The sequence below is a fragment of the Parus major genome, chromosome 3 (assembly GCF_001522545.3).
Source record: "Parus major isolate Abel chromosome 3, Parus_major1.1, whole genome shotgun sequence".
NCBI classification, from domain to species: Eukaryota; Metazoa; Chordata; class Aves; order Passeriformes; family Paridae; genus Parus; species Parus major.
This window is the reverse complement of record NC_031770.1, coordinates 73070003-73097495: the sequence shown is the minus strand read 5'-3', so window position 1 is coordinate 73097495 and position 27493 is coordinate 73070003. Positions and strand designations below refer to the sequence as shown.

Here is a 27493-nt window from a genome sequence, read left to right as displayed (position 1 = left end):
CTCTCAGCTGTTCACAGCTCTACAGAAAACACAGACACAGAATAAGGACATGAACCAGAAAGGTATCTTAGATCCATTAGTTATAATTTACACACCAATGACATACAGCATAAAGACAAAATATACAGATCTTCATATATATGTACATTGATCAACACAGTGCACAATTTAAAGTTATGTTACAATTAAGTGTACAGTTTCAAATATGGCTTTATAAACTAGTAATAACAGTGCTAAAATGACATATGTCTCGTGTAGTTCATAGACAAACAATATAATGCAGCTACAGCATCAGAGTCCCCATTTACAAATGTGTTGCTTCATTTTGTTAAACCTTGTACACTGCATCTAGCTGGATATATCCCTCGCCCATACACATCTACATACACTTTATTCTTGCTGGATTGCACACCCCTGTCTTTGGGACTTTCATTCTTCAAGTATCCTGAAAAATAAAAACCTGTACATTCAAAGAAAGATAAGTCACAAGAACAAATTAAGAAGTGAGGGAAGAACACACACAATCATAGTGCCCAGTGAAAATATCAACGTGACCAGTGCAGCCGAAAAAAGCACTTTTTTTTAGGGAGCTTAAAAAAGAACAGTCACATCTTGTTTGCTTTACTGTCCACAATAAAGAAAAAATTTACTTAAGTATAATTAATTAGACAGAAATGAGAGAAGTGGTAAATTCAGGGTCACTTGGAAGCTCTGTTGGAAACTCCTGCACCGTTGAAGCAAATAGCACTTTTGTCAACGACTTCAAAGTGGAGCAGGATTTTATTTATTCTGCAAAACTTGAATGCCTTTTGGAAGCATATGTTTCAGCTTTAGCTTGTTGAGCTGAATGTGTAAATCATTACATGAAATCCCACAAACCCTTTTACACTGAAGTCTGACCGAAAGCCCATAACTATCTCCTTGGCCTTGAAAAACCTGGGAGTGGTGCAACCAGGACACAGAACTAAGAGTTTAACATTGTAGTGACACGCGGTGTTTTCAGTGACTGGCATTCCTGTGCTGTACACAGACTAATACCATTTAACTTTCCAAATTTCAGAGAGCTGCAGAAACCTCTAAGAACTATTTCACAACGGGGCACCTCCATGGGGAATGGCCACAGAAGAAGCCCTCCCCAAAGGCCATCAAAGAGAGGACTGCCCCAAACCACTGAGACAGAGCTGATTCACATTGCAACCCTTCTCTCCACTGAGGCAAAGCTGTGAAGACTGGGGTCACTGGCCTGAAAATTAAATGCACACACGTGGTGCAGGGGAACACCTTCACTCTATGGGACACCAGCTCAATACAACAGCCCACGTTCACCAGCAGAGTCAAAGCTCTGCTCACTGCCAATGCTCACTCCCAAACAGACCCTTGTCTCTGCAGCTCAGCTACGGGATGACAGCCGGCTGATGCCCCACAGGAGCCAGAGCTACCAAGATGAGCCCCTGCACAGTCTACCCAGCACTAAGGAGCACCCAAAGCACAGCACACATGGCTACCCCATAGCACTGATCAACTGCTGAAAGGCACTGCAGTCATTCAGAGCACCTCCAGTCCTCTGGTTCCATGACATTAAACAGTACAACGTGTGCGCTCCTCCGGATCACAGCTGCTGAGATGTATGGGCACGACTCACACCTATGGGTACCCATTTCCATATCCCAGCAACAGGACCATCCAACTTAATTCTGCATTCAGAGAGAATAATTTGCTTTATTAGTATCACATGCCTAAACCATAATTTTGCAGTATTTGGGGAGGGAAAGAGAGTAAGGCCAAACAGCTACTTGTCAAAAAACAGATTCAAATTCTTATTCAAACACGTAAGGACAAGACCCACTTGAATTCATCCCCTGCCACAGAAATTTCACTTGGTGAGCTGCCCTGCATAAATCTGCACATAACACGCTTTTCCAGCAGGCAATATTTTGTAAGGCTTAGCATCTGACAGATACAGGCCTTTCAAGGAAAACAGTATGAAACTGTCATGATTACTTGAGCAGACATCACTGACAAAAGCAAATTTGTGCCTGAACTGTTGCTGCAGAAATATTTCAGGCAGTATTTTTTCAAAGAGAATATAGATCTGGAGGGACATTGCCAAGGTTTTAAAGATCAAAATGTGTTACTTGCAGTGCTATAATTGGATGGAAACAGTCCTCCAGATCTGAAACATCAGGTTCAGTTTGGTTTTTAAATCAAACACCACATTTTCAGGATTTCTGTAGGACCTATACATCCCAGCGCCTGTTTCCCCCATCGGTAACAGTGAGCTCTGCTGACAGAGCCAATGAGACTGACAGGGGTAAACAAATCCCTTCTGACACGACAGTGTCACACAGTCAAAAACTGCAATTCACATGAGAAAAACCCAACAGACTGCTTCAAATCTAACTCCATTGGAAATGCAGGGCTTGTTTTGAACTCCCATTTGCCAAATGAGGGGCAGACCAATTACTCTTTTGAAGCAGCACTATGGAAACACAAAGGCAGTACTCAGCCTTTGGCAGTATTTAAGATAAAGTAACCAGGATGAACGGTGCTGTCTCCTCTCCAAGATATGAGCTCAGGCTCCAACTCAAGCAGAGCAGGTGTCCCACCCATCCACTGAACGGTGGCATGAGCCAGGCCACAGGTACAGCCCAAGTCCTCCTGCAGAGAACCACCACCTGGCAACTCCCTGTATCCCACCGTCCCCTTCTCCACTGCATACTCCAATGACCATGCAAGGGCTCCCCTGCCCTATTTTGAGGAGGCACAGAGGAGCCCCAAGACAGCTTTCCTCCTGCCAGTACCTTGCACTGCCACTACCCCAAACTGGGCCAGGCCTGTGGCTGGGACCAGGTTTGGTGCTGGCACCCATGATGCTTTCAGAGACATCACTGACATCTGACTCTTGCATCAAGGGCCCCCGAACCCTTCCTAACATCACCCCACAGTGAGTTTCTGGCTGTGGCAGAGGGACCCCCAGCCAGGGAAAAACCTTATGTGGTCTGTGTCAACTCAGAGATGATGTCCTGGCACCCATCGGCCTCCAGCTCCTGGCAGAAGCCGCTATCCCAGCTCACCTGCTGGGCAGCTGGCAATCCCCAGCTGTCCCAGGTTTCATGGCTGCAGAGACACCTGCTGACCCTCAACCCACCAGCAGCACAGTCAGGACCTCCAGCATCCCTACAATGGACTCGCTCACAATTTTAATCAGAGAGGGAGGAAAAAAAGAAAAAGAAAAAAAAAAAAAACCAACAAAAGGAAATAAAGATGCTCCCTGACTATTTTTAGTTCTGTACAGCCCCTCAGCACTAACATTAAAAATAGATATGATGGGAAAAAAAAAGACTGCAAAACTAAGAAAACATTGTTCTTTTAACAAAATTTTGGAAAGTCAGAAACAATTGGTTCCTCTTTAAGAAAACACTTTTTTTTTTCCCCAAACCAAGATGAATGAACACATTTTAATTAATTTTTTAAAACTTGTTTGTTTCCCCACAATTTACCAAGACAGCTTTCAAAAGAAAATGCATGGATTTAATCCTTTAAAAGAGGTCTGTCTGTCCTTTAATGGTCTTTTAATGACTGGGACTCATCTGCTGCAAGCACACCTTGCAATGCTGAACAAATGGAGAAAGCACAGCCTTCAAGCATGCATCAGTAAATGAGTGAGAACATCTCCATCAGAATTTCCAACACACTAATGATTTTAAATAGGAGCTTTTTGATGCAGATTTCTTTCATTCAGAATATCAATACCTACATTTTTGCAGATAAAATCTCTCCTGACTTGGCCATTGAGACATTTAGACATTTCAGGCCATCACCTCTGCACTTTCAAGCCCAAGACTTATCTTCTTGTGCCCTATTCTTGTGCTTAATTTCCTGAGAAGGGTCCCAAGTAACTAGATGGTATTTTCCTCCTCAGTTTTGGTCCACTTTGCAAATGATACTTGCCCACAATATTGACTGGAACATGGCTCCAAGGACATGCCCATGGAATTGTGGAAACAGGTGTAAATCCACACCAAACTTGTCAGCTCTCACTGTCAGCAGTGGCTCCCATGCATGAACAGACCTGAGGCTTCATTGCAAACAAAGGTGTCCCTGCTTTCAAAGCCATGGCTAACTCCATGTTTCCCCAGAGCAGGCACTTTCCTCTGCAGAAGGCACTCAAGGATGCCAGGGAGAAAGCTATTCTTTGAGTGCTGGATTTATTTCAAGCTCCAGACTCACTACAACTACCAACAATTAACATCCTAAAGCACTCATCTGCCCTGTCTGCTCCTAGAACATTTGGTACAACCAGCACATTATAAAAATTTTGCTGAGGGATACTGATTCATTTAACTGTAAATCAGTGAGAAAGTCATAATTAAAACGGGCCACCAACAAAGTGTGCAGTCAAATACCCAATTTTATATGCATATTTAAAAACACAACAGCTCAGTACATTTGATATGCTCTCTCTCTACTAAAATAACTAATCATGGCCAAGCAACACTGAAGTACATGCTTAACTTCAAAGCTGTGAGTAAATCTAATGGATTTATTCTCATCTCTAACCTGCATTTAGGGAGACATGAACACGAAGCATGTCAGAACCTGTGCAATCATTATGAGACCCAGATCCACATCCCAGATGTGCCAGCAAAGGCAACTTAAATTCAGTTCTGGTCATGTTTTCAGTATTTGAATTTCCCCACACACATGGCAGTGCTGAGGGAACTGTCCCATCTCACCTCCTCCCATGCATCAGCTTTAGGGACTGTGCACTGCAAGCCAGCACAGTGCCCAGCACCCCCTGAAGCACATTCCTAGATAGCTATAAAGCATTCAACTGCCTGGGCCAACATCTTGCAACTACACAGCATCCCACGCCTACCAATACCTCAAACTGCTTTGCTACCTTCATGGGTTTGCTATGTCTGTTGGTAAAGAACACAAAGCACTCACTGCTCAGACACACCAGACTTTCAGCAACAAATCCCAGCTCTTGCCCAGAAATAGCAGACAGCAGCCATGGGCAGGGAGGTAAAAAACATAATAGTTATTCAAAAGCACAGAAGAAATTTGACCAACACGCATTCCAGATGAGTTAACATTGACATCTCCCTCCTGCACAGAAGTATTCCAGAGTAATGATTTCAGCCTTCTGTAAAGAACAAGAAACACTGACCAGCTCCTTTCTGCAGGAATATGCTTTCCTCCATCCTTCCTTGACTGTCTCCAAAAGAACTGGGAGCAATTCTTCCCTGCAGATCCTGTAATATATGCACCCAAAGTACGGTAGCAATCAAATAAAATTCCCCTGAAACTTAGCCAAATGACAGAATCGTTTAGGTTGGAAAAGACCTTTGAGAGCATCAAGTCGAAGTGTTAACCCAACACTACCAAGTCCACCAGCAAACACTGTCCCCCAAGTGCCACATCTACATGGCTTTTAAGTACCTCCAGGGGTGGTGACTGGGCAGCCTGCTCCAATGCTTGACAACTCTTTCAGTGAAGGTTTTCCCAATACCCAATCCAAACCTCCCCTGGCACACCTTGAGTCATTTCTCTTGTCCTAGAGCTTGTTACCTGGGAGAAGAGACAAACCCCCAGCTTGCTACAATCTCCTTTCAGACAGTTGTAGAAAGTTATAAGGTCCCTCCTGAGACTCCTCTTCTCCAGGCTAAACACCCCCAGCTCCCTCAGCTGTCCCGCACAAGACTTGTGTTCCAGTTCCTTTCATCAGCTTCATTATCTTTCTCTGGACATGCTCCAGCACCCCAATGACTTTCTTGTAGTGAAGGGCCCAGAACAGAACACAGGTTTTGGGGTGCAGCCTCACCAGTGCTGAGACAGGGGCACAATCACTGCCCTGGTCCTGCTGGCCACACTATTGCTAATACAGGCCAGTGTGCTGCATGAATCTGATGCACCTCAGCACACCACTGGCTTATCTTGAGATGGCAGTCAACCAACACCACCAGGGCCTTTTCATTACAGCATCTCATCTGCTTCCATGGAAGAATGCTGTACCAGTCATGCCTCTTCCATTTTTGTCCTCAACCCGTTGCTGTAAAGATAAGATAACAGCACAAACCAGTTGTGACAAATGCTCCACTTCCCAGAAGTTCGTCCCACTTGGATGGGGGATCTGGTTCTGAACATGAACAAAAATAATAGATTTAAAGGTCCTGCTGCCCTCTAGACCTCCAGTTTGCCCACATGTGTTTAAAATGTGTTTACCTTGGTCCACCTGAACAATTACACAAAACAAAATACGGCTGAAATAGTTCAAGCAGTATGTGACAGCTGAATCAAGCACAATAGTCTCTTCCAAAGTGGTATAAACTTCTTCCTGACCTGAAGGAGAAAACAAATCAGGTGATCCCAAGAAACAGCTTATCTGCACAATGGGAGACACTTGTACATTTCACTTGCATTGTTCATGATCTCTGTACTCATCCATGTCCACATCCGAGTCAAAGAGGGAGTGTCCAGTGTAATCTGTGTCAGGGGTTTGGGAAATACTGTTCCCTTCCTCATCAAATGTTTCTGTCCTTGAATAAAAACTGAAGTCCTGCAAAGGGGAGTAAGTCTTGCTTGCTTCGCTGCTTTCCTCAGATTCATACAGAGTGTTGTCATCATCATGGTGCCATTCTGGCCAAAATTTCCTCCTTATTCTTTCACAATACATAGCAAGGTTAATCAGTTCACCTGCAACATAACACAGCACAACAGACTTCAGTAGACAAATCCAGCCAATAATGCTCTAACTCTAACCTGCTGATGCAAAACCAAATTAGCTGTGTTTGGTAACAAACTGTGTAGTGCCTTTGCAAAGAGGTTTCAAAATTCCAAGATGCCATCAATCCTCTTAGCAGCTTTGTTTTTAACTTTAATGTAAACACATACAACAAGAAGGGTTACAAATGAATAAACACAAATGCATGTATACACAAATAGAAAAATAAGTATCCCAAATTCAACCTCTACAAAAAGAAATCAACACAAGACACTAACAGGTCTTCGTAGCAGAACTTTTTGCTTGATTGCAAACACCTGGTTCCTAAAGACAGAATTTGATCTTCTAGATGGCACAGTATGCTTATTAAATACAGAGAATGTGGGGTTTTCACCACCAGATGGCAGCGTTGTCTGCAACATAAATTCACATTTAATATGGCCACTGGCTCACTCCTACCGCTCCCAGCCTTAGTATCTTATGCCTTGTTTATAAATACATGTACATGTACAGAGTAAATCATTAAAAAGCTCAAAGAGGAGAGAAGGCATATTAAAGGGGAGGTGTATGCAAAACCTGTATTCATGACAGCATAAGTAGGTTGATAGGTACAGATAATCAACCACTCTGCTAGAGTATTTCAATCTATTACTTTCTATTTATTTTCATTAGAGACAAACTAGTTCAACAAGCATAGTAATCCTTCTAGACAGCCATGAACCCTTCAGAATGTTACCTGTGATGCCTCAGACATCAAGGGAAAGAACTACATAGCCAATATTTATATCCTCATCTCATGATCATTATCTGAGGAAAAGAATAAGTCTGTGCCCCTTAACTGGCAGGTTTAGCAGAGCTCTCTTGCACACAGTATGTTTACAGGTCAGATTCATTCCTTTTACACTATTTTACATCCTTTTCCTCCTTAGCTCTTTCCATTTTTCATGCTGTGTAGTTTTACTATGAAAAGGGATGCAAAGATACTTTAACATCTATATCACCCCACTAAAAAAAACAAACAAAACACCAACTCTCTGTGGAGAGGAGGGGTAGGTAGGTTGGTTTCCAATTCATGCAAAAGCAAAGTGACTCCAAATCCAAGCCAGATTTCTTCCTTATCTGGAATCTTAAAGAACAGCAAAGGCTGTAATTTCAGTGAGACAATGGCACTTGCAGTTCTACTATCAAGGAAAGTACTCAGTCCGACAGAATTTGGCTAATGGCTGTTCTTGTGTTCTCTCATACTTTACCCAGCATTCACTACTTAGAGGCTTTAAAGCTTTGCCACATTAACAAGGAAAAGATCAAGTACAGAAATAAAAACAATTACTGTGTAGAACATTAAAGAGAAAACAAAGAATTTTAAGAGAAAACAACATTGCAGGATACAAATGCTACATCAAAGGCAAGAACAGTCTGCAGAAGTACTGCAGTCTTCAAAATGTCCTTCCAAGATACTCCAAGTTTAAGCATGGAAAATACCACCAAGAGCTTTTAATCAGAGATCACTCAAGTTTTCTTACCTTTGATTAGTCTCTCTGGTCGAGTCCCTGGTAATGTCCACATTGCCTGTGCCAGATGTCCAAAGACAGTGGCATCAACAGTGGAAACAGTTGATCCCATAATGTACTTCTTGTCACCTGTAAATACAACAGCAAATATTTATTGACTGGATGTTACTTCTCCCAAATTAAAAAAAAAAAAAAAAATTACAGTTCCACCTTTAGCATATTTATTTTACTGTAATAATTTCAGTGAAAAGGTTCACTTGTCAAAAGACAGGGATTCCAAAGCTGTTTCTACAGTTCAGCAGGTGAAATCTATTAGTGCAGCTTCCCCTAAGCTCAAGACTTCTATAACCAGGCCAATTACAGAGCCACCACTGGCCAAGGAACCTCCTCACAGCTGGCAGCACTCACACACTGTACTTGTTCTGCTGCATTTAAAATCTGCTCTGCAGCTACAAAATGCCTGAAAACACCACTACTGCCTTGGTGCAAACCCCAAACCACTGAACCACAATCCAAAATCATGAACCTGCTGAAAGAAGCTGGTCACCCTTTACCTCTCATACATGCAGATCCAAGTTCAATTTACTCACCCCATCAGCTGGAAAAAGAAAAGTCACACCCAAAGCTTTCCTCTCACCCTATTTGTTCAGGCTGAAACAGATGCAGCAGTCAGACCAGCAGCAACTGCTCAGAAATAACCTGTATCTCCCAGAAGAGGACAAAGAGACAGGCAGGAGCAGACAGGTCCTCTCACACACCAGCACTGCAGTGCCCTCACCCCCACTGACCCCTGACAGGTAGAAATCAAACAGAGGCATGTTGGGCATGCAGGCACTAAGTGAAACAGCAGCTCTTTGGGACTGGCCTGGTGCAGTGGAGGGACATGTCTGCTCCTCACAGCAGCTCTGCTTACCTCTCTGGGCACCCCAATGTGGTGATGGTCCTAAGTGGTCACCACAGCACAAACAGAGGGGTAACTAACTAAGACAGGAAGAAAATAACATGTTTCAAAGCCACTGTTTGCAACAAAACATCCACTGTATACTTGATTTCCCATCACAGGCAGGAGACCTGGAACAAAGACTGCACACAGTGAAACATGAAGTATTGCAGAGGTCAGGTTAGCTGGTTGCACTGTTCCTGCTTCGCCCCAAAGTGCTATAAGCTCTGTGAAATGTGGTACCTAATTGAATCCTCAAAATCCAGTTATCCCATCTCCCCAGGACATTCTTCTGAGCTGCCTGTAATTCAGCAGATTATTCAATGCTAGGTTTATTGAACAAGTCTAGAGGAACTGTCCAGTGTAAAATGCATCAAATTCCAGTGTACAGTACAAGGAATGCTGCCAATCCCCTGCACAAGAGCAAAGCAAAACAGTGCTCAGGAATAGCCAGTAACAATAACCTTCTCTGGCCTGTCAGATGTCATTTGAATATGCAGCTATCTCTCACCAGCTCTTCCACAGTTCCATCAATTTATTGTTTGAAAACTCTGTACAGGGTAAATGTTTAGTCTTTTTGGTATTTATCTGACACCCAAGCACTCATCAATCTCAAACACAGTTCAAAATTTCATCCCTAAACCACAGTTACATGCCAGCACCAGGAATTTAGTACCATACAACTGGGTCTTGAGATTCAATCCATAGGGATGCTGGGAAGAAACACTGTTTCCATCTTGCTACAGTTAAAGCAGGCTCTGAGTTAGGGCTAAACCATCCCACCCTCTGGTTCCCCAGGCACAACACCCCACCCTTCAGGTGCATGGAAACAAAGGGCAAGAGGAGAAAATAAAACTGTAGGATCATAAAAACTCCAAATTTGGTTTTAAGTCATGCTGCACCACAAAATACACCATCTGTGCACATTTTCTCCCACCATTTCCAATCTGTTCTCAAAATTTCCAGTGCAACTTTTGTCCAGAAGACTTTCTGATAGACCAGATATCTCTGTGTCTGTTTTTAGCCCAGATTACAGTGTCTGTCACATCCAGGCTGCCACAGCAGTGATCATTTCAAACACCTCTCTGCATCCCCTGGCTAATCCAAAAGAAATGACATCACCTGGTCACACTGGACTTGGATCAACTTTGTACTGCCCAGGAATTTGAGGGTACACAACTCCACTGTTTGCAAATGCATGCACCAGAGGATTCAAAAGCAGCTACTTCAAGAGTGAGTCAAGAAATCCCTGCAAGAAGCAAGTCTGTGGGACACAAGGCTGCACCCCTCCACAGAGGCAGGCACAGCACCTGCAGTCTGCTACAGGGCACTTAACTAACTTTAGAGGCTCAGATCCAGCTTAGCCCGACCTCTGAGTTTTCAGCTCTGAGCACCCCTGCCCCTCTCAAAGCATCAAATGCATTTCAAAATCCACTTCAGGAAGCTGCTGGCCTGCAACTCCCTGCTCAAAATCCCATCTACCCATCCAGCTGAGAGGCAGACAGCTGAGATGGCACCAACAGATTTACAGTCAGTCACTTGCCTCTTCTAAACAATTACCAAAACCTGTATTTTTATACATTGCTAATTCATGTGCTCATTCCCCACACCTTCTTACACTATCACCAGACAGTAGGAAACTGCTACAATACAAGGAAATTACATTTGTGCTTTAAAGACTGCAGGACAGAGAGAAAGGTGATACCAATGGGACAAGTTGATCCCCTACAGTGGGATTAGTTCCAATTTCCATGTTTATAAAATCTGGAGGAGTCTGTCAAGGAAATGGGTATAAGGGAGAAAGAAAAATAATTCTCAAAAATAAAAATAAAAATAATAAAGCAACAAAGATATGATTGGGAATGTCAAAGTTAACGTCATAAGAACTGGCAGCTGCAAAGTGATCATTCTCTGGAAGCAGCTCTTAGAATCAAAAGTTATTCTTGTTCCCATGTGAATGGTCCCTGTTAAAAAAGGGGAGCATTAATCTGATTTTCTTGACAGCTACAGTTTGGTATGTGCAGCGATTCTGCACCACAGGCATCATTTTTAAGGTCTTAAGATAACAGCCAAAATCCCAACTACTTTCTCTTCTGGGAAAACACTTGGATACATATATATGGAGGGAAATCTCACAAAGATTGTGCAGGCAGTAAGCTGACTGACTGCATTCTCCTTCCCCCTTAGAAACAGGGGAGCTTCTAGTTAGGCTCAAAGTCCTCATCCCACCTTCTGTCCCCATTCCAGGATACTACCTGGAGGCCACACTTACTAGATCCAATCATAAACAGATGGCTGGAGAAAACATGAGCATACTGATGTTAATGAAAATTAAGGCAATTGCAGAAAAGTAGACAAATTCACCAATAATGGGGAATTACAAAAGGGAAAATATAATGATTCATGTGACTGCACACTGACTAATCTGACAACCATTTCAAAGGGGAAGATGAAAAAAATGTACAATATTCAGCTGGTAATGTAATAAAATAACAGGACTACAGAAAATGCCCATCAAGGCTTTTTGAAGTACACGAGCACATTCTCAAAAACAATCTGAAATTAAGAAGAAAAACTCTGCTGGTAACATAAGAATAATGCAATTAAAATTTTGATATAGTGAAGAAGTGCTTGAGGATTTCCAGCGCTTTTTCCACAAAAGCCAGAGACTGATTACAACATTTACCTTCACAGGGAGATGACCCAAGCTACCCAGGAAGAGAGAAGTAGGAAGAGCATCGGTCTGCAAGCTAGTATCAAACAAACTCTCATTTGAAACAAGTCCAATTTTGAACACATTTACACAGTGACTAACATCTGTCAGGAAAACATGGTGGCACCTCCACCTGCTGAAATCTCGTAATTAGAACTGGATGGCTTTTAGAAAGCCATCCCCCAAGCCAGCAAAATGGCACAGGCCTCAAGATAGCAGTCAAGCAGCCTGATCCACAGAGATCTGTCTAGAAGATTAAATGATTCCTTTGAACTTGAAATCTTACAAATCTGAGTGCCAGTATACACTCAGGAGAAATAAGCAAATCAAGATACTTTTACTACTCAGGTACACATTTTAATTTTCTCTTGAAGGTTCTCTCTGCTCTTGGCGGACAGAGATGACTTTAGCAGACATATCCACTGCCACTTCTATCAGCCTGACAGAGTTGTCTAGCCAGAAGCAGGGGGCTTTGCTGAGCTACTAAGTCATAGACTGAACTTGCTCCAGCTCCTGTCCCAACCCCACTCCTTGTGATGAGCATGGAGCCACGCAGTGCCAATCTCAAAATTACGGCATTGGTAGGCCCACAGAGGAGAACATTTAGAGCTGGCCACAGCTCTGAAGCAGGCATGACCAGATCTCCTCTTCTAAAATGAATTGCTCCCTCCCTTCTTCCCTCTCAAAGAAAAGGGACCTCTTAATCTCCAAACAACAGATTTTCTCTGAAGAGGCACTAGAATAGATAATTGTTTCTATTAACACATAAAACGCAGCATAAGAAAGTGCTGTCAAAAGAGGAGTTGACAACAAATCTTCCCCTTTCCCATTGTGTCCATGCATCTCATGGGTTTTTTCCCACCTTGGTCCCCATCCAGCAACTCAACAGGTTTTAGAAAACAAAGTTACAGAAAACTCTGTATCTGGGTCCACTGCAAATACCTTCCTTTTCAAAACAGCTTAGAAGTCCAGAAGCATGTTTTTTCCTTCCCTTTCTCAGAAGCACTCTGCTTCTGTCTTCTGCTGGGCTCTCTCCAGCTTGTTCCTTTCACCCACTCCACACTTGTCTCTTTAGAGCATGTGCAGTGTGTCTCCCCTCTGGAGCACAGGGCAGGGAGGCATCCTCCTGTCCTCCACTCAGCCACCTCTTTACAGCAATTGTTACAGGGAACACGCAGGTACCATCTCTCTTGGCTTCTCTCTTGGTTTCTCACACAGAGAGACATAAGCTCAAGGAAAGTGACAACCTGCACCAAGGCAATTCCTCCAAAAGCAAGTTTTACACAGATGCACAATATGTTTAGCTCTCGGTGGAGCAGAAGGCAAGAAGCACAGTGCAAAACAGTTCCAGTGCATATTTCAGCCTGAGCCACGCAACAGAAATGAGGTTCATGTAATTCTAGCTAAGTGAAGTCAACCTTAAGACTAATTGTTTGGGATCCACCCAAGATAACCAATAATCTTAAATGCACCTATTTTGACAGCACAGAACCATCTCCTACTGGGAGCTTTGAATAAAGCTGCTGACACCAGCTCAACACGACAAAGTTCAGCTCATCAAAATAACATCTGCGAAGGGTTTTCAAATGGCAGCCTCATAACAATCTGTCAAACAGCCACAAATAAAAAACAGGAAAGGAAATACAACCAGGAAACAAAAAATGAGACACACACACCCCAGCCCCCAGAAAAGGTTTAAATAAGAGGTTTCATTTACAGAACTAAACACTACATTTTCCTAATTTCCTGTCACTAAATGCTCTTCCAAAACAGCAGGCCACGTTTTGCTCCTCTACATACACAAACTCTGTGCCCAGAGAAGGAATCCTCATATGCCTCTACACACACAATTTGGCAGCAAACAGTGGGAAAAGAAACAGTGTCTTTGCCAGAGCAAGAAAGGCTCTAAATGACAGCTTTTAGCTTTTGCCAAAATGAGTTTATTTGTGTGTGATCAAGCTGTCAGGAAGCACTGGAGGTCAATTCCACCCTGTGGAGCGAGAAGATGTGAAGAGAGCACCGTAACTCGCTGTACCTTACCCAGGAGGCCTGCCAGAGTCCGCATGTCCTTCTCCATCAGCGTGTACATCTCCTCCTCCGAGAAGCGCCCAATGCCATGGCCGTACATTTCCCGCTTCACGATTCCTTTGGTCAGATGGCAAAAGATCCACTTCAGCAAGTCGCTGAAGGGGCCAAAAAGCGAAACCATCTTTTGAGTCTCATGAAGATTTTCCACCCATTGGCAATAAGCTAAAGTCCTAGAAGGATGCAGAAAGAAGTTATAGCAGTGTAATCCCCAGTGAGCCCAACACCACCCTGCAGAGGCGTGCACAGAGGTCAGGCAGGTGAGTGCTCACTGCCCTGATGGAGAGGTAGCTTCCCTAAACAGCAGACTCCGAGGCAACTCAGAGTGCCAGCAGAGCAAGCCCAAAAAAAAATTTTACAGTACTTAGGCAGACTGCCTGGTGCTTATTCTCTCATTAAATCATGACTCACTCCAGGAGAAAACAAGATTCCTGTTGAAATATAAAGTAAAAGCTGCAGAATTCTGCTAAACTTGTGTAACAAAACGCAGTGCCAAACGGCTTTATTAGCTAAAGATGACTCATTGCACAGACCTGTGAAAGACAACAACAAAACAGCCCCCCAAAAATCAATCTTTCCCACCAACCTTTCTCCTTTCTATACTGCTCACACTTAGACAAGCAGTAACTTTGCTCCAACATAAATACTGAAGCAGTAATTTTTCAGAAGATTTCACTTCTCCTTGGAAACTAAGAATAACACGATCTTTAAAAAGTAAAATATAAAAAAGAGGTAGTGGTCATTAGGTTGGTTTTCTCATGTACAGTTTCCTCTCTTCAAAATGTTGATTTCATGAGACATTTCTAAAGGACACTGTTGCCTTCCATGTTTTATTGAATGGCAAACATTATTTTATAAAGTCTTTTTAAAAAAATCTGTTTCACCAGCTTAAAGTTTTGTTTCCCACATGAGTTTTTGTTCTTTGTCAATATTATAGGCAAACATGTCTTGATTTGTTGCTCCAGAAACTTAAGGAAAAGCAACATTAACTTTTTTAATATCCAGCATCTTCAGAAATTACAAATAAACCACAAAGACCATATATATGAACTTTTGTCACCAAGTTCAAGGTTGTTGGAAAAACAACTAAAGACATCAGAGTAGACAAGAAAAATGCAGGAAACCTACAGGGTCTCAGAAACACTGTGAATTGATACACATATTCCTATCCAAGCCATTCCAAGGCTTCATTGTTTAAGTTTGGAATATTACTTCAGTTTTAACACTGTACATATTTCCAGCTCCACATCATTTCCTTAGTGCTGGTATGATTAACCTAATTCAAGAAAGGAAAGGAAAAAAAAAGCCATTATCTCCTGGAGAACTCCTGTGAGTTTTGATAACATACATTTTATCAAACTCACGTTGTCTACTGCAGTTCAATGCCTTCTGCTCTGTTTTCACTGAAGTCAGCAACAGTGAGGTGTGAACAGGTTTTTGCTGCAAACGTATAAACAGGGAAGAACAAAAACACACCTGCTCTGCTTCTGATGGCTTTGACCCTCCACAGATTACTCCACAACCTCCAGCAGTGTATAATTATAACAAAAGCATCCTGCTGACATTTTGCGTGTTTCAACACTACTTTTAGAATGGGGTGTTCTGCACAGTCCTGGTTTTTCAAACTTGATGGATAAACTCAAGTCAACAAATGCAGCAGCAAAGAGCTACTGAAATTCCTAAAGCACTGACTTTGTCTGGAAGATGTGGGGTGAGACTGCCCCAGTTCCAGGAACAAAGGTAAAACAGGATTTAAGACAAATGGAAACAAGGCTGCCCTGAAAGCGTAAGGGCACTCTATAGAGCGGAATGTTGCAGCAGTCATGTTTCAGTGGCCTGGCAAAGGACAAGGTCTCTTCAGCAGGTACAGCTCTGAATGGGAAAAACTCCTGATGTGAACACTAGGAAATAATTAAAATACTATGACTTGGGTTGGAAGGGACCTTAAAAATCATCTATTTCCAACTAGATGTCCACTGCAGGGACACCTGCTCCATGGGCAGGGATATTACCCGTTAATCTAACAGGTTTTTTTAATCACCATTAATCAGGTTGCTCCGAGTCGCATCCTGGCCCAGTCCCAGCCTGGCCTTGAGCACTTCCAGGGATAGGGCATCCACAATTTTCTAGGCAACCTGTGCCTCATCACCCTTCAAGTAAAGAATTTCTTTCTAACATCTAATTTACATCTCTCCTCTTTTGGGTTAAAACTGATTCCCTTGTCCTATCACTATCTACCCATGTAAAAAGTCACTCTCCCACTTTTTTTAAGCCCCATCTAAGTACTGGAAGGACACAACAAGGTCTCCCTGAAGCCCTCTGCTCTCGATGCTGAACAACCTCAGCTCTCTCAGCCTGTCTTCACAGGAGAGGTGCTCCAGTCCTCTGATCATCTTTGTGGCTTTGTCTGGACCTGCTTAACAGGTCCAGATCTTCCTCATGCCGGGAGCTCAGTTGAGCTGGAAAACAGGTGGCATCTCACAAACACAGAATAGAAGGGAAAATCACCTCCCTTGACTTCTCTTGATGCAGCCCAGCATGCTACCTCACACTGTTGGCTCATGTCCGGTTTTTTTCATCCACCAGAGCCCCCAAGTCCTTCTCCACAGTACTGCTCTGAATGAGTTCTTCTCCTAATTTGTAAATTATTATTATTTTAATAAGCTAAGAAGAACTTGAACTCAGAAAGCACTGCTCTGTCTTACTGTAAACACCCTCCTCCCCCAGGATGGACCTGACCTGCTTCATCTGGCAACTCTGCAATACAATTTAGTTCCTTTAGGACAGCAGGCCTGGCCTGGAGAAGAGCAACAAGAAAAAGAAGGCAAAACAAAACAGAAAAAGAACACAGGAACTCCACTGCAGCAACCCAGTTGCACAAAATTAAACCTGGCCCTATGGACTTGCCATCATTATTGCTCACTCCAACCACACCAGTGAGCTGGCATCACATCAAGAGTGATCAACCATGCCCAAAATTATTTTAATTTCATAAAACAGAATGAACAAGGTTTCCCACAAAGCTAATTGGCCCATACTTTAATGCAAAAATACATTTCCCCAGAGCTCACTTTCTTGTCATGGGAGAGGAGGTCTTTGGGTCTGGAATAGGCAGAAATCAGATCAGACTTAATGACCAGGACAGTAATGGAGAACTACACAGGATTTAAGTAAATCCTGCTTAGGCTAAACTGTCAGGCACAAATCTTAAGACATCTGCTTGTCCCTCTGAATGAGCAGAACTGTTACATATCCCAAATGTCAAATTTGTATGGGAACTGAAGGCAGCTAAACAGACAGTCAAAGGTTACTTCCAAAATGTTACAGTTCTGAGTAGACAAAACAAGGAAAAAAGTAGTCTCTGATTGAGGGAGAGATAAAAACACTTTTAAAAGCGGCTTTACAAGCACTTTGTTGAAGTTATTCTATTCAAGGGTTCATTAATTTGTGTTTTCTACTCTTCTCAAATTTTAATTCCACCTATCACTCCTCTATTCATACTACATTAATGGAGTATTATCAATATTACAAAAGGTTAGGAAATGCCAGAATTCAGTAGTCTACATAATCTACTTCACTACAGCACAACTATACATTTTACACCAGAGTAAATATTTATGGGATGACATAATTGTTTTAAATACTGAACTGAATGGAGCATTTTGGGAAACATTACCATTTGCATTTGTGCTAGCACATCTGTACAAATCTTAGAGTATAAATAAAACAATAATGCATTAAAGAGCAATGCTGTAGGGGTGAAGTAAATCCGAAGTCTAAATGTAACAGCAGCTTTGGCCTCAATACATAAATCAGGCGAGGAGATGAAGAAAGTGACTCATCAACAGCAGCTTGCCTGATTATCCCAAAACTGTTTGAACCTCAAGACAAGGGGAAGGCATTCACAAGAATGTGAACAGGACGTTATTTTCCTATCTGAACCTGTGCAGACTAGAATTTCTTGATATACAAAAGGATTGTAGAGACAAATCCATTCCACAATCAGCTGTAGAAACCCCACCCGCTGTGCAACTTCTCAGAGCAACTGGCTTTTAAGCCACAAGTGGCATTCAAGCCTCATCACTGTCAGCAGTAGGAGAGACGCTACTCTTAAAATTGGCTTGATGTATTCAAAAATATTTACACTATAGAAATATTTTTATGTTTAACACGTGGCAAGTCTGAATACTGACCAAAGTCAGATTCATCCATATTCTCATATCATGCTCTTCCTGTACTTCAAGCACTCATCACATACGATGCATGCTTCTTGAAAGACAAAGCAAGAAACAAGTCAAATGTATTTGCAAGTCTATATATACACATACATTTATAAATCACACATGTATTTATAAATCACTACAGCTGTGTTTGACAATACAGCTCAACCAATCTAACGGGTTAGTCTGCTTAAGCCGAATATTCGAGGCTTTATGTTCTCACTAAGTACATTAGTGTCACAGACCTAAGATCCATCTCCGGAGATCAAAGTGACAGAAAGCATCTCACAGTGACTGCTAGCCCTACAGGCACCAGGACCTGCCTGGCCTGAATCCCAGCAGAACTGTCGAGCCCAGCATGCCAGTTCCAGAAGGGAGTGAGAATCAGGCCTCTCTTAACCAGAGGTCCAATCCCACAAATGTGCAGCAGTTACACCAAAAACCCAACGCACTCCCCAAGAGTGGCTGTGAGTGCTCCATTGGTTCCTGGGGGCCCATGGGTCACTGCAGGCAGTGGAGCTGACTCAGAGCAAGTGTACAGAAGATGACAGAGGTCTGCATTGCATCCGAGACCTGGGGTGAGAGTCACAAAATTATTCCACTTCCATCTCTTCACTACTGGCTTGCCTCAACACCCATTCAGCTTAGAGGACTATTTTTTCTTCTGCCAGCTAAACACAGCAAAAGCCTAATGGCTTACTGCATTCTCCAGGGAATGGAGCTCCAGCACTAGCTCCAAATCAGTCTTGTGCATCTCAGAGGTACGGTGTAACCCCAGCACAGAAACAGGTATGCTCACTTGTCTTTCTGCCTGAGCCCTGCCGGGTGCCACAGCCTGGGGCAGAGAGAAGGTGTCCAGACGAGGAGGTTCTAACAGCCCCACACTGCTCTCAACTCCAGCCAAAGCAGCCACTTCCACATGTAAGAGGCACTAACTGCTGAAGATGAGCCACTGCCTTGGCAAAACAAAACATTTCTGGAGGAAATGCTGAGCTTCACCCAGGGACAGCGCACCACAGGATTTACTTTTCTTCTTTGTCCGATAAATGTACTACAGCATTACTTATTTAAGATGAAGCTAGTTCGCGTGCTGCTGGCAACGAAACAGTAGGAATCACATGACATATCACTGCTTTAGAGGCTTGGCTTTATATACCTTATTCTGCAGAAAGGCAACCACTGTTTCAAATTCCTCACCATGGGACAAGAGGACACCAAAAAAACCCTAAGCTTCTGGTGGGAAGGTTCAGGGACAGATGTGAAGGGACCCTACAACCACAGATGAAATGCTGTCAAGGTGAAATATGGTCCTACACAGTGAAAGCCTGATTTTACTTTGGTGTAAGCACAGGATGGTCAAAGTTGTTCTCCAGAAATAACAGCAGTGCAAGTGCAACACCTCATGGCTCAGGCTTTGCCTGCTACAAGGAATCTGCAAAGTATAACCATGCCAACATATCAAGCCTCTGGTACAGCCAGAGGGACACACAGTAAGACTTTGAGTTGGACTTTTGACTGCACTGCAGCAAAGATACATGTCTTGGAGGAACTCAGCTGTGTGACTACACAGGAAAGGAAACAGGGATACACTGCCAGGCATGCACATCTCTGCTATTGATGCAACTTTGTCCGCCTGTTTTAAAGCCCCCTCTCTGGGCCAGTGCCTAAATTTGCAATACCTGTCTCCCACACTTGCCTGTGTCACGTCCAGCAGTACCCAGCCAGCTCCAGGGGAGCCTGGATGGACGGACAACAGCTTTACAGAGGATAGCACTTTGTAATTGAGACACAACAGCAGTGTAAGCCTGCCATCAGCAATGATACATTTAACGCAGTTAAATCTATGAACCATGAAACAACTGACACTAAGGCAAGGAGATGAAGCATTAGGGGACTAAAAGGCTTCATCCTCCCTTTGGCAGCTGTAATAGCTGAGGGAGGGAAAATGAACCCAAAAAAAGTTAATTTACAGGCTGCCTGTATCATGTTTGGGAGGCTATGACACTGCAGATGGGTATAACTGGTGAAGGCCACACTTCTTGGAAGGCATAGATTTAATTTTTAAACCAAATCACTTCAATCTGCTAATTACTGAGTGCTAAAATTGTTCACAGGAGACACTAAAAATTATTTGAAGAACTATATGTACACGTATTGCTGCTGATCTTCAATCAAAAGGTGAAAGAAAAAGCAGCTAAATGCATTCCATTTAAAATTCACACATTGTTTTGAAGAAAAAACGTGCAACATAAATGTAAAACTTAGTGTAGCAAGGACTTCAATGCATACTGGAAAGTAAACTATTGGGATAAAGCCTTGTGCCTGCTAAGGCAGCAAATGCAGCATCCAAGATGCATGTCTGACCAGTTGTCTATATGCCCAGACTGGAAAGGGCACCTAAAAAGGACTAAAACGTAAAGCACCAAGGAAAATATAGGTATTATTTTCAAAGGTATCAGTAAAATGCATAAAGTACCAGAAAGGTTCTATTTCTATTTTCCATTCATACACACACTTCAGCTTCTCAGGATACTGTGGCTAATACTGTACACTACCAACTGGCAGTGCTGTCAACAATACATAGCAACAGGAGTACCCTGTGTTACAGAAAAGGCAATGATCTCTACTACAATCACTCACACGTAATTAAAATCAGCAAAAATAATATTCTGGATTCACCACAAACACTGGGTTCACTCCTCTACACTCCCCAAACCACATATATATTCAGCCACCTTGATCTTCTGATCTTTATTAAGAAAGCTGCTCCTATTCAGAAGTCATGTTGAACAGAGGAGCATCCCACTGCTGCTTCCTTCTACAAAGCTGCAGTCAAGGAGCCTGACTTTAACTTGCTTACACAGGACAACTTTTCAAGGGAATTATCCCTGCCTCATGGCACTGTACACATAAAGGAGCATCAGTTTCCTAGAATGAAGAGAATTGTGAAGCTAATAATTGGGTGCCCAAGATTTCTGCAAGAGAAAAGAAGCATTCATGTCCCATGAGGCCCGAGCTCAGGGACACATCTGACAGCACAAGAACAGCCAGCTCTGCCATGCAAGCTTACCAGTACAGGTGCTCCTCCACCATTTTGGTCACAGCTCTGGAAACAGCTCTTTCATGGGGACCAAGGTGTTTGTTTAAATTCACTCCAAGTTTCTCTTCCAAAAAGTCAATAATGAACTCGGTGCCAGATACTTTCTTGTGATTGTATTCAATCCAAGGCATTTTCCCTTGAGGGGAAAGTTTTCCATCAAAATAGTTCTAAGAAAAAAAAAAATCAAATAAACAAATAAATACACAGACAAAAAACCCCTTTGGGTTCTGCTCCAATGAGAATACATATTTTTAAATAATTTTCTGTGTTTCTAAAGAAACAAATCCACAAATCCAACAAATCTTTCTTTTTAATTAACCCTCTATAATACCAGAGGCTATTCAATCAGAGCAGCAGCTTTACCCTACATGACAATTCAGGAAAAATTATTTCCAGGCCCTGCAAGGTGTTCCATGCTTTTATGCTGAATGCCATGTGATATTATATTATTTATTATTTAAATACCTGGGTTAGCTAAGGTTTGGAGATGCTCAGATCTCACAGAAGATTGGACCCATTATTCTAAACAAGTTTTAAATCACAGGACTCACAACTAAATTCAGTTCCTGCACACATCTGCACTTTTCATGTAAAAGTACCACCAAAAAAAAAAAAAAATTACTATCCAACTCAGATGGCTGCATAAGGACAAAACACACACAATCACAAGTGTACATGAAAGGCGTATCATTCCCTCCTGAGCAGAAGGGAAATCTGCTTTCAGCAACTTCAAAACTTACAAATCTCAGACATTTACACACGTACTTGTTACAACTGGGTCTCCCAAGAGGCTAGCACAGTAGAGCACAGCTGAATACTGCTGTGCCTGCTCAGCACAGCACTCACACAGAAGCAGCAATGTGTTTATTCCATGACAAGGTAAAACACAGAGATTAAAGAATTTCCGTCTCGTGTAACAAGCAGCTGCTGGCTACCAAAATATGATCAGACATTTGTCTTCAATTCTTAGTCCTGAAGGCAGAGACACAGGGCTTTTTCCTATCTTGTGATACCCATCCCCACATCCTGTTATTTAGTGAATGAAAACTCCTAGCACAGAAAGCTGAGCAGTAAAGGCTCTGCATTCAATCTCTGGCAGTCACCTCAAGCATTTCAGGACCTAGCTCCTAATTGCTGGAGGTTTAAGGTTTGTAGCTCTGGATTGATCTGTTTGGGTCCCAAGTATTTACCCTTCCTGAATCCACTTAAGATGGATTAAGGTGCTCTGGCAGCAAGAAGCATAAACCAGAACACAACTCCCGCTCAGTCTGAGAGTGCCAGCATCCTGCCACTCCAAATGCAGATGTGCAATGCACTAGGATCACGCAGCCATGAAAACAAATGGGCAACACTTCTGGGAAACAATGCCTTCTGGCTGTAGCCTCTTTCAGCGTTTGTGCCCAAACAAACAGCATGGCAGGGACACTGGATGATATCATGTCTCACCCACCACACCGCTGCGTGGGTGAATAAAGCACCTGAATCCCTCCCACCCGCTTGTGTGGGTGACACGGGGGCCATTCCATGGCACAAGCTCTAAAACCATTCAATGTTTGAAACTGAAAGGGGAGCACTGCCCTGTCCTTCCACCTTCCAAGATCCTTCCTTCTTCAAAAATGGTCATTCAGCACTGAAACTGACTGATAGATTTCCATAATTTTTCATTATAACTTTACTCCAGAAGCACAAGGTTTTCCTGGAACTACACACCATGTTTAGAAGATCCTTAGCATTACTGGCTTAATCTTTATTAAGCCCTTCCATTAAGATACTTCCCTTCTTGTGCACAAACACTGGTGGTTTGCAGAAGCTGGACTTGAAGATGTGTTTATTACATCTTGCAATTACTGCAGTCCATACCATAACCCAGAAAAAAACCAAGCTGTTATTACTCAGCTGCACATTTCTTCAAGCACATGTATCTAATACATATAAATACATTGCCTGAAAAGATTTTCATTACATACTGTTTATCAAACAAAATAGGAAATATCTTTCGGTGACCTGAGAAAACCTTCATCTCTTGAGAAATCTGTTATACTGTTCTTGTATCCACTGTTCTCAAACAGACATTTTTAGGCTTGAAAACTCTGTATCCTTATGGCTGATACTAATTGCTATCAAATATTTATAAATTTTCCACTTAAAAATTGTTCCAGCTGCTAAGCAGGGAAAAGCTATGGCAGCATTAAAAACCAAAAGCAAACCAAAAGAATATCCCTTTTCATTCACAGTACATTAAGTGCCAGCACAGCAACAATAGCTCTACTGAACCTCATTTACAAGGAATTTATAAAAAGAAGGACACAAGGTATTTCTAGGTTAATTTCATAGTACTATGCAGAAGAAATCAGATTCCACATTTTCAATTACTCCTGTTTATGATTTTACGTTCACTCACATCTTTTCCTAAGGAGTCTGCCATTTCCACAGACCTGGCATGAAAACAGCACATTCCCACTGTGCTAATTATTTATCAGGTTACATAAAGGCTCAGCTCCTCATATTCTCCAGGAAATCAAGGAATACCCAAAAGATCTTGATGAGCACACAAATGGGGCTCTTTCAAAGCAAGCTTTACCAAGAAAAGCATCAAATGTTTTGAAAACCCACTAGGGATTATGACAGCCCAGCTGGGGTGGGGCTGCCCAAATCATTTTTCATGGGAACTCTCACATAGAGAGGCAGATTCAAGAAAACACAAGCACATGATAACAGCACATGTGTTGGGAGAAATTCAGGTGAGAGTAAGGTAGGAATACGTCACTCTACTCCAACCCTCACGTGCCATTAAAGCAGGTTGTATTAACACAAAGCACAGTACTCAACAGTCTGATGCACTACAATAAACACAAGGAATCAAAAGTGTAAAAGCGGTCTGAGCATCGCACTGTCTTCTCTTCACTCCATTTCATAACCCTCCCCTCCTCAGCAAGGTGATGACCACAGCAGGTCTCCTGGGATGAGCACTAGTGGCCACCTACAGTGCTTCTCCATCATGGCCCCTGACAGTGTGCAGGGAAGCAAGGTGTTTCCTTCTGAATCCTCCCTACACACCCACCCTGCTGCCTGCCAGGCAGCCATCGGCTGCCTCTGTCACCTACAGCATCCTAAGGGTAACACAGTCATGAAGGAACAAAAGGAAATTCTACAGGCAGAGTACAAGAAACCATAGCCAGGAACAGTTCCCCCTTCAGTTCCCCTGTCGCTCAATCCCACAGCAGCATCCATACTTTCTTTCCTCCACCTGCTAGAGTCCAATGCAGCACCATACTCATAACATAAGGAGAGAAACAACATCTGCTTCTTCCAGAAAAAAGGAGCTGTGTCCTCAGCTCATAAGCTCAGCTCCACCAAACTTATCTCTAAAAGCCTTAAGAGGGTCGGTAACCCCACAAACACCTTAAACCCATGTAAGCCAGCATGGCTAAAAGCACCAACCTGGTGCTCCCAGCACCCATTCCTGCTCCTCCAAAATGGCATACAGAGCATGTGGGGAACCAAGTTGAGTTAAAACTAAATAAACTAAAATGTCATGCCTCTAGCTAGGTCAGCTCTGATCAGCCTGAGCTTCCACAGAAAAGCATGTGCAGGAAGGGACAGGAAGAAGCAGCTGAAGGTAGGAATGTTGCTTTTGATGGTCTTGTCAGTTTAGTGTACTCACAGCTATTGAGTATTGAGGGATAGAGAGACATGCAACACCAAAAAGCAATGCTGACATTCAGTAAAAAACATAAAGAGGGGAGGATAATCCTCTGGAAATTCCTCTCTTCAAAAAGTTGTGTAATTTCTGACCAACATGAGCTCTCTAAACGACTCCATCCTGAACCACACAAATGCGGTGTTATCCTTCAGAAGTGGCCATGTCCCATCATGTCCCACAACCATCTTTTATAACACAGCTCTCTACAGCTACTCTCCACCAGAGCAAACTTGAACATCACAAACCTTTGAACTGCATCAGCTGCCACTGGAAAGAAAAAAGATCTCACCAAGAGAATCATCCCCTCAAACATGCAATTTCTACCCAAATTATTTTGAGAAAAGGAATGTGCACAAAGTCCTCCTGCTCAAAGGACAAGTTCATGCTTCAGAATTTTGCAAGTTCTGTAAACCTAAATGAGGAAAATACATCCCACAGGATGGAAGTCTTCCTCTTTAGTACTCCCATGTGTCTGATTCAAGTACTACTGAGTTGTAAGGAAACACTAAACTCAGGCTTTTAAAAAATTAAGCAAATGTAATGATTAGACTTTCTTTCTCCACCAATGTAAAGGAGTTTAGCCACACATGAAGCTAAATATCAATGGCAAATGTGTTAAAAAAAAAAAGCTGTAATAGCATTGGTTTTCCACTGTACAATATTTGACTTATACAAAACATTCTTCCTTGGTATGGAGTAAAATGCCAAACGTACATTACTTAGGAAAAAAAAGAGGGAGAAGAAAAAAGAAAAAAAAACCAAAAAACAGGCATTTCTTTTACCTAAGATCTTAGTTACATACATCATCATTATTTCATCATCTTAAAGGCATTCAGTGCTTAACACACACAAAAGAAGAAAACCATCCCATGTCTCAAAGAGCCTGTGTGCTGTACAGCTTGCCAACACCACAAGATGTGTGCCACGCCTGCAGCGTCCCAACTCGACCCCAGTGCTAATAGGCAAGACTGTGAGATTCAAGTGTCCACTCGCACAGCTTTCACTCGCTAGAGTAGCTCAGGCTTCATTCCCTGCAGGAAGATGGCATGGGATGCACCCAACCACAATTAAGGAGCAGCAGACATGGCCTCTGAAAGCAATCCTGTCTCACTTCACTAGGGAGGAAGCATCAGCCACGGGAGGTGAAGCAAAAGGTAAGCACCTCTTTCCTGGAGAGCTGCAGAGATAAGGCCTCCAGAAAAACAAGAACCTGCAGCTGTCTAATCTTGATATCTTTAGCATGGTGAAATTCAAGGATGACATAATCAAATAAAGCAGTGTTCTGCTTCAGTTTTGGGGTGTTATTTAATGTTATATAAACTCCAGACTATTCTCCCACTTCAGCATTTCCAGCCAAGTTAACTTCTAACAATGATTTAGGTTTGCCAGTTAAATCTACAGCTGTTCCAGATGATCTTATTCAAGTCATATCTTTAAAGGTTATACACCAAATTCAATTGGAGACATAAAAGTGTTGGCATATCCATCTAGCTGTAGGTGTATGTTTACATCTCCCTGGGTGAGAGAGACAGAGGGGGATGAGAGGCAGGATGCCCATGTACCATTTCATGCAACCACAGAGAGCTGCAAGGCAAAGGCAAACTGCTGATGTACCTGGTAGGGTAAATCAGCCATCCTCAAGTACGTTTCCATTTTCAGGCAGAACGGGGATAAACTCGGAACGCCATTCCTAGGCCTTGAAAACTGATGCAGTATGATAGCATCTTTCGAATCGAGCTCTTCCTCTTTACTGTAAAAAAATTAAAAAAAAAAAAAATTAAAACGGACAGGTGCGTGATACATCAGTACATTGAACGGACAAAGGAGAAACCCCGGCCCTGGAAACACACTCGTCAGCCCTTAGGGGGCTGCTGCAGGTTTTGGCTGCCCGGGTCCGGAGGCAGCGAGAGGGCCCAGTCTGGGCCACCTGTGGGGGCGAGCGCAGGGCTCGCCGCGGAGCCGCCTCCTGCGCTGCTGCAAAGGGGAATGGGGGAAAACGGGGGGAAGGGGGGAAAAGAAAGGTAAATGGCAAAAGCACGGTGATGGAGAGTCCCCACCCCCCCAACACGCCGGACCTCTCCAACCTGACCAGGCAGGTGTAAGCTGCTCCGAGCGCGGCCGCGGCTCCGCGGGGAGCGCCCTGGGCTCGCCGCGCCGCAGCGCCCGCGCCGCTCCCGCCCGGCAGCCCCGCAGCCTCACCGAATGGCCAGCAGCTCGTGGAGCAGGTACGCGGCGGCGGCCAGCAGGGCTCCGCCCGTCAGGTACAGCGTCTTCTTCCACCAGGAGTCGGAGCCCAGCGCCGCCATGGTGCCGCCGCCGCCCGACAGCGGGAAGGCGACGATCTCGCCCCCATAGAAGGCGGGCGGCGGCTCCTCGGGCCCCGCGCACCAGCCCAGCGACAGGCTGCGGTTGCGGCTCAGGTCCGCCACGCAGGAGCGCGGCGCCGCCAGGCCCACCCCCCACAGCATCCTGCGCCCGGCACCCGCATCCCCCG

At 43.3% G+C, this 27493-nt stretch overlaps 1 protein-coding gene across 1 annotated transcript; it reads right to left on the bottom strand.

The window, feature by feature from the left end:
- Window positions 1-63: 63 nt before the first annotated feature.
- Window positions 64-27493, bottom strand: FAXC (failed axon connections homolog, metaxin like GST domain containing). The gene is made up of 6 exons (XM_015623287.2): window positions 27199-27493; window positions 26614-26749; window positions 21267-21463; window positions 13932-14149; window positions 8251-8367; window positions 64-6699 (listed from the first exon to the last, which is right to left on the bottom strand). Exons 1-6 carry the CDS (start codon window positions 27465-27467, stop codon window positions 6416-6418), a joined length of 1221 nt encoding a protein of 406 aa, XP_015478773.1. The 5' UTR covers window positions 27468-27493; the 3' UTR covers window positions 64-6415.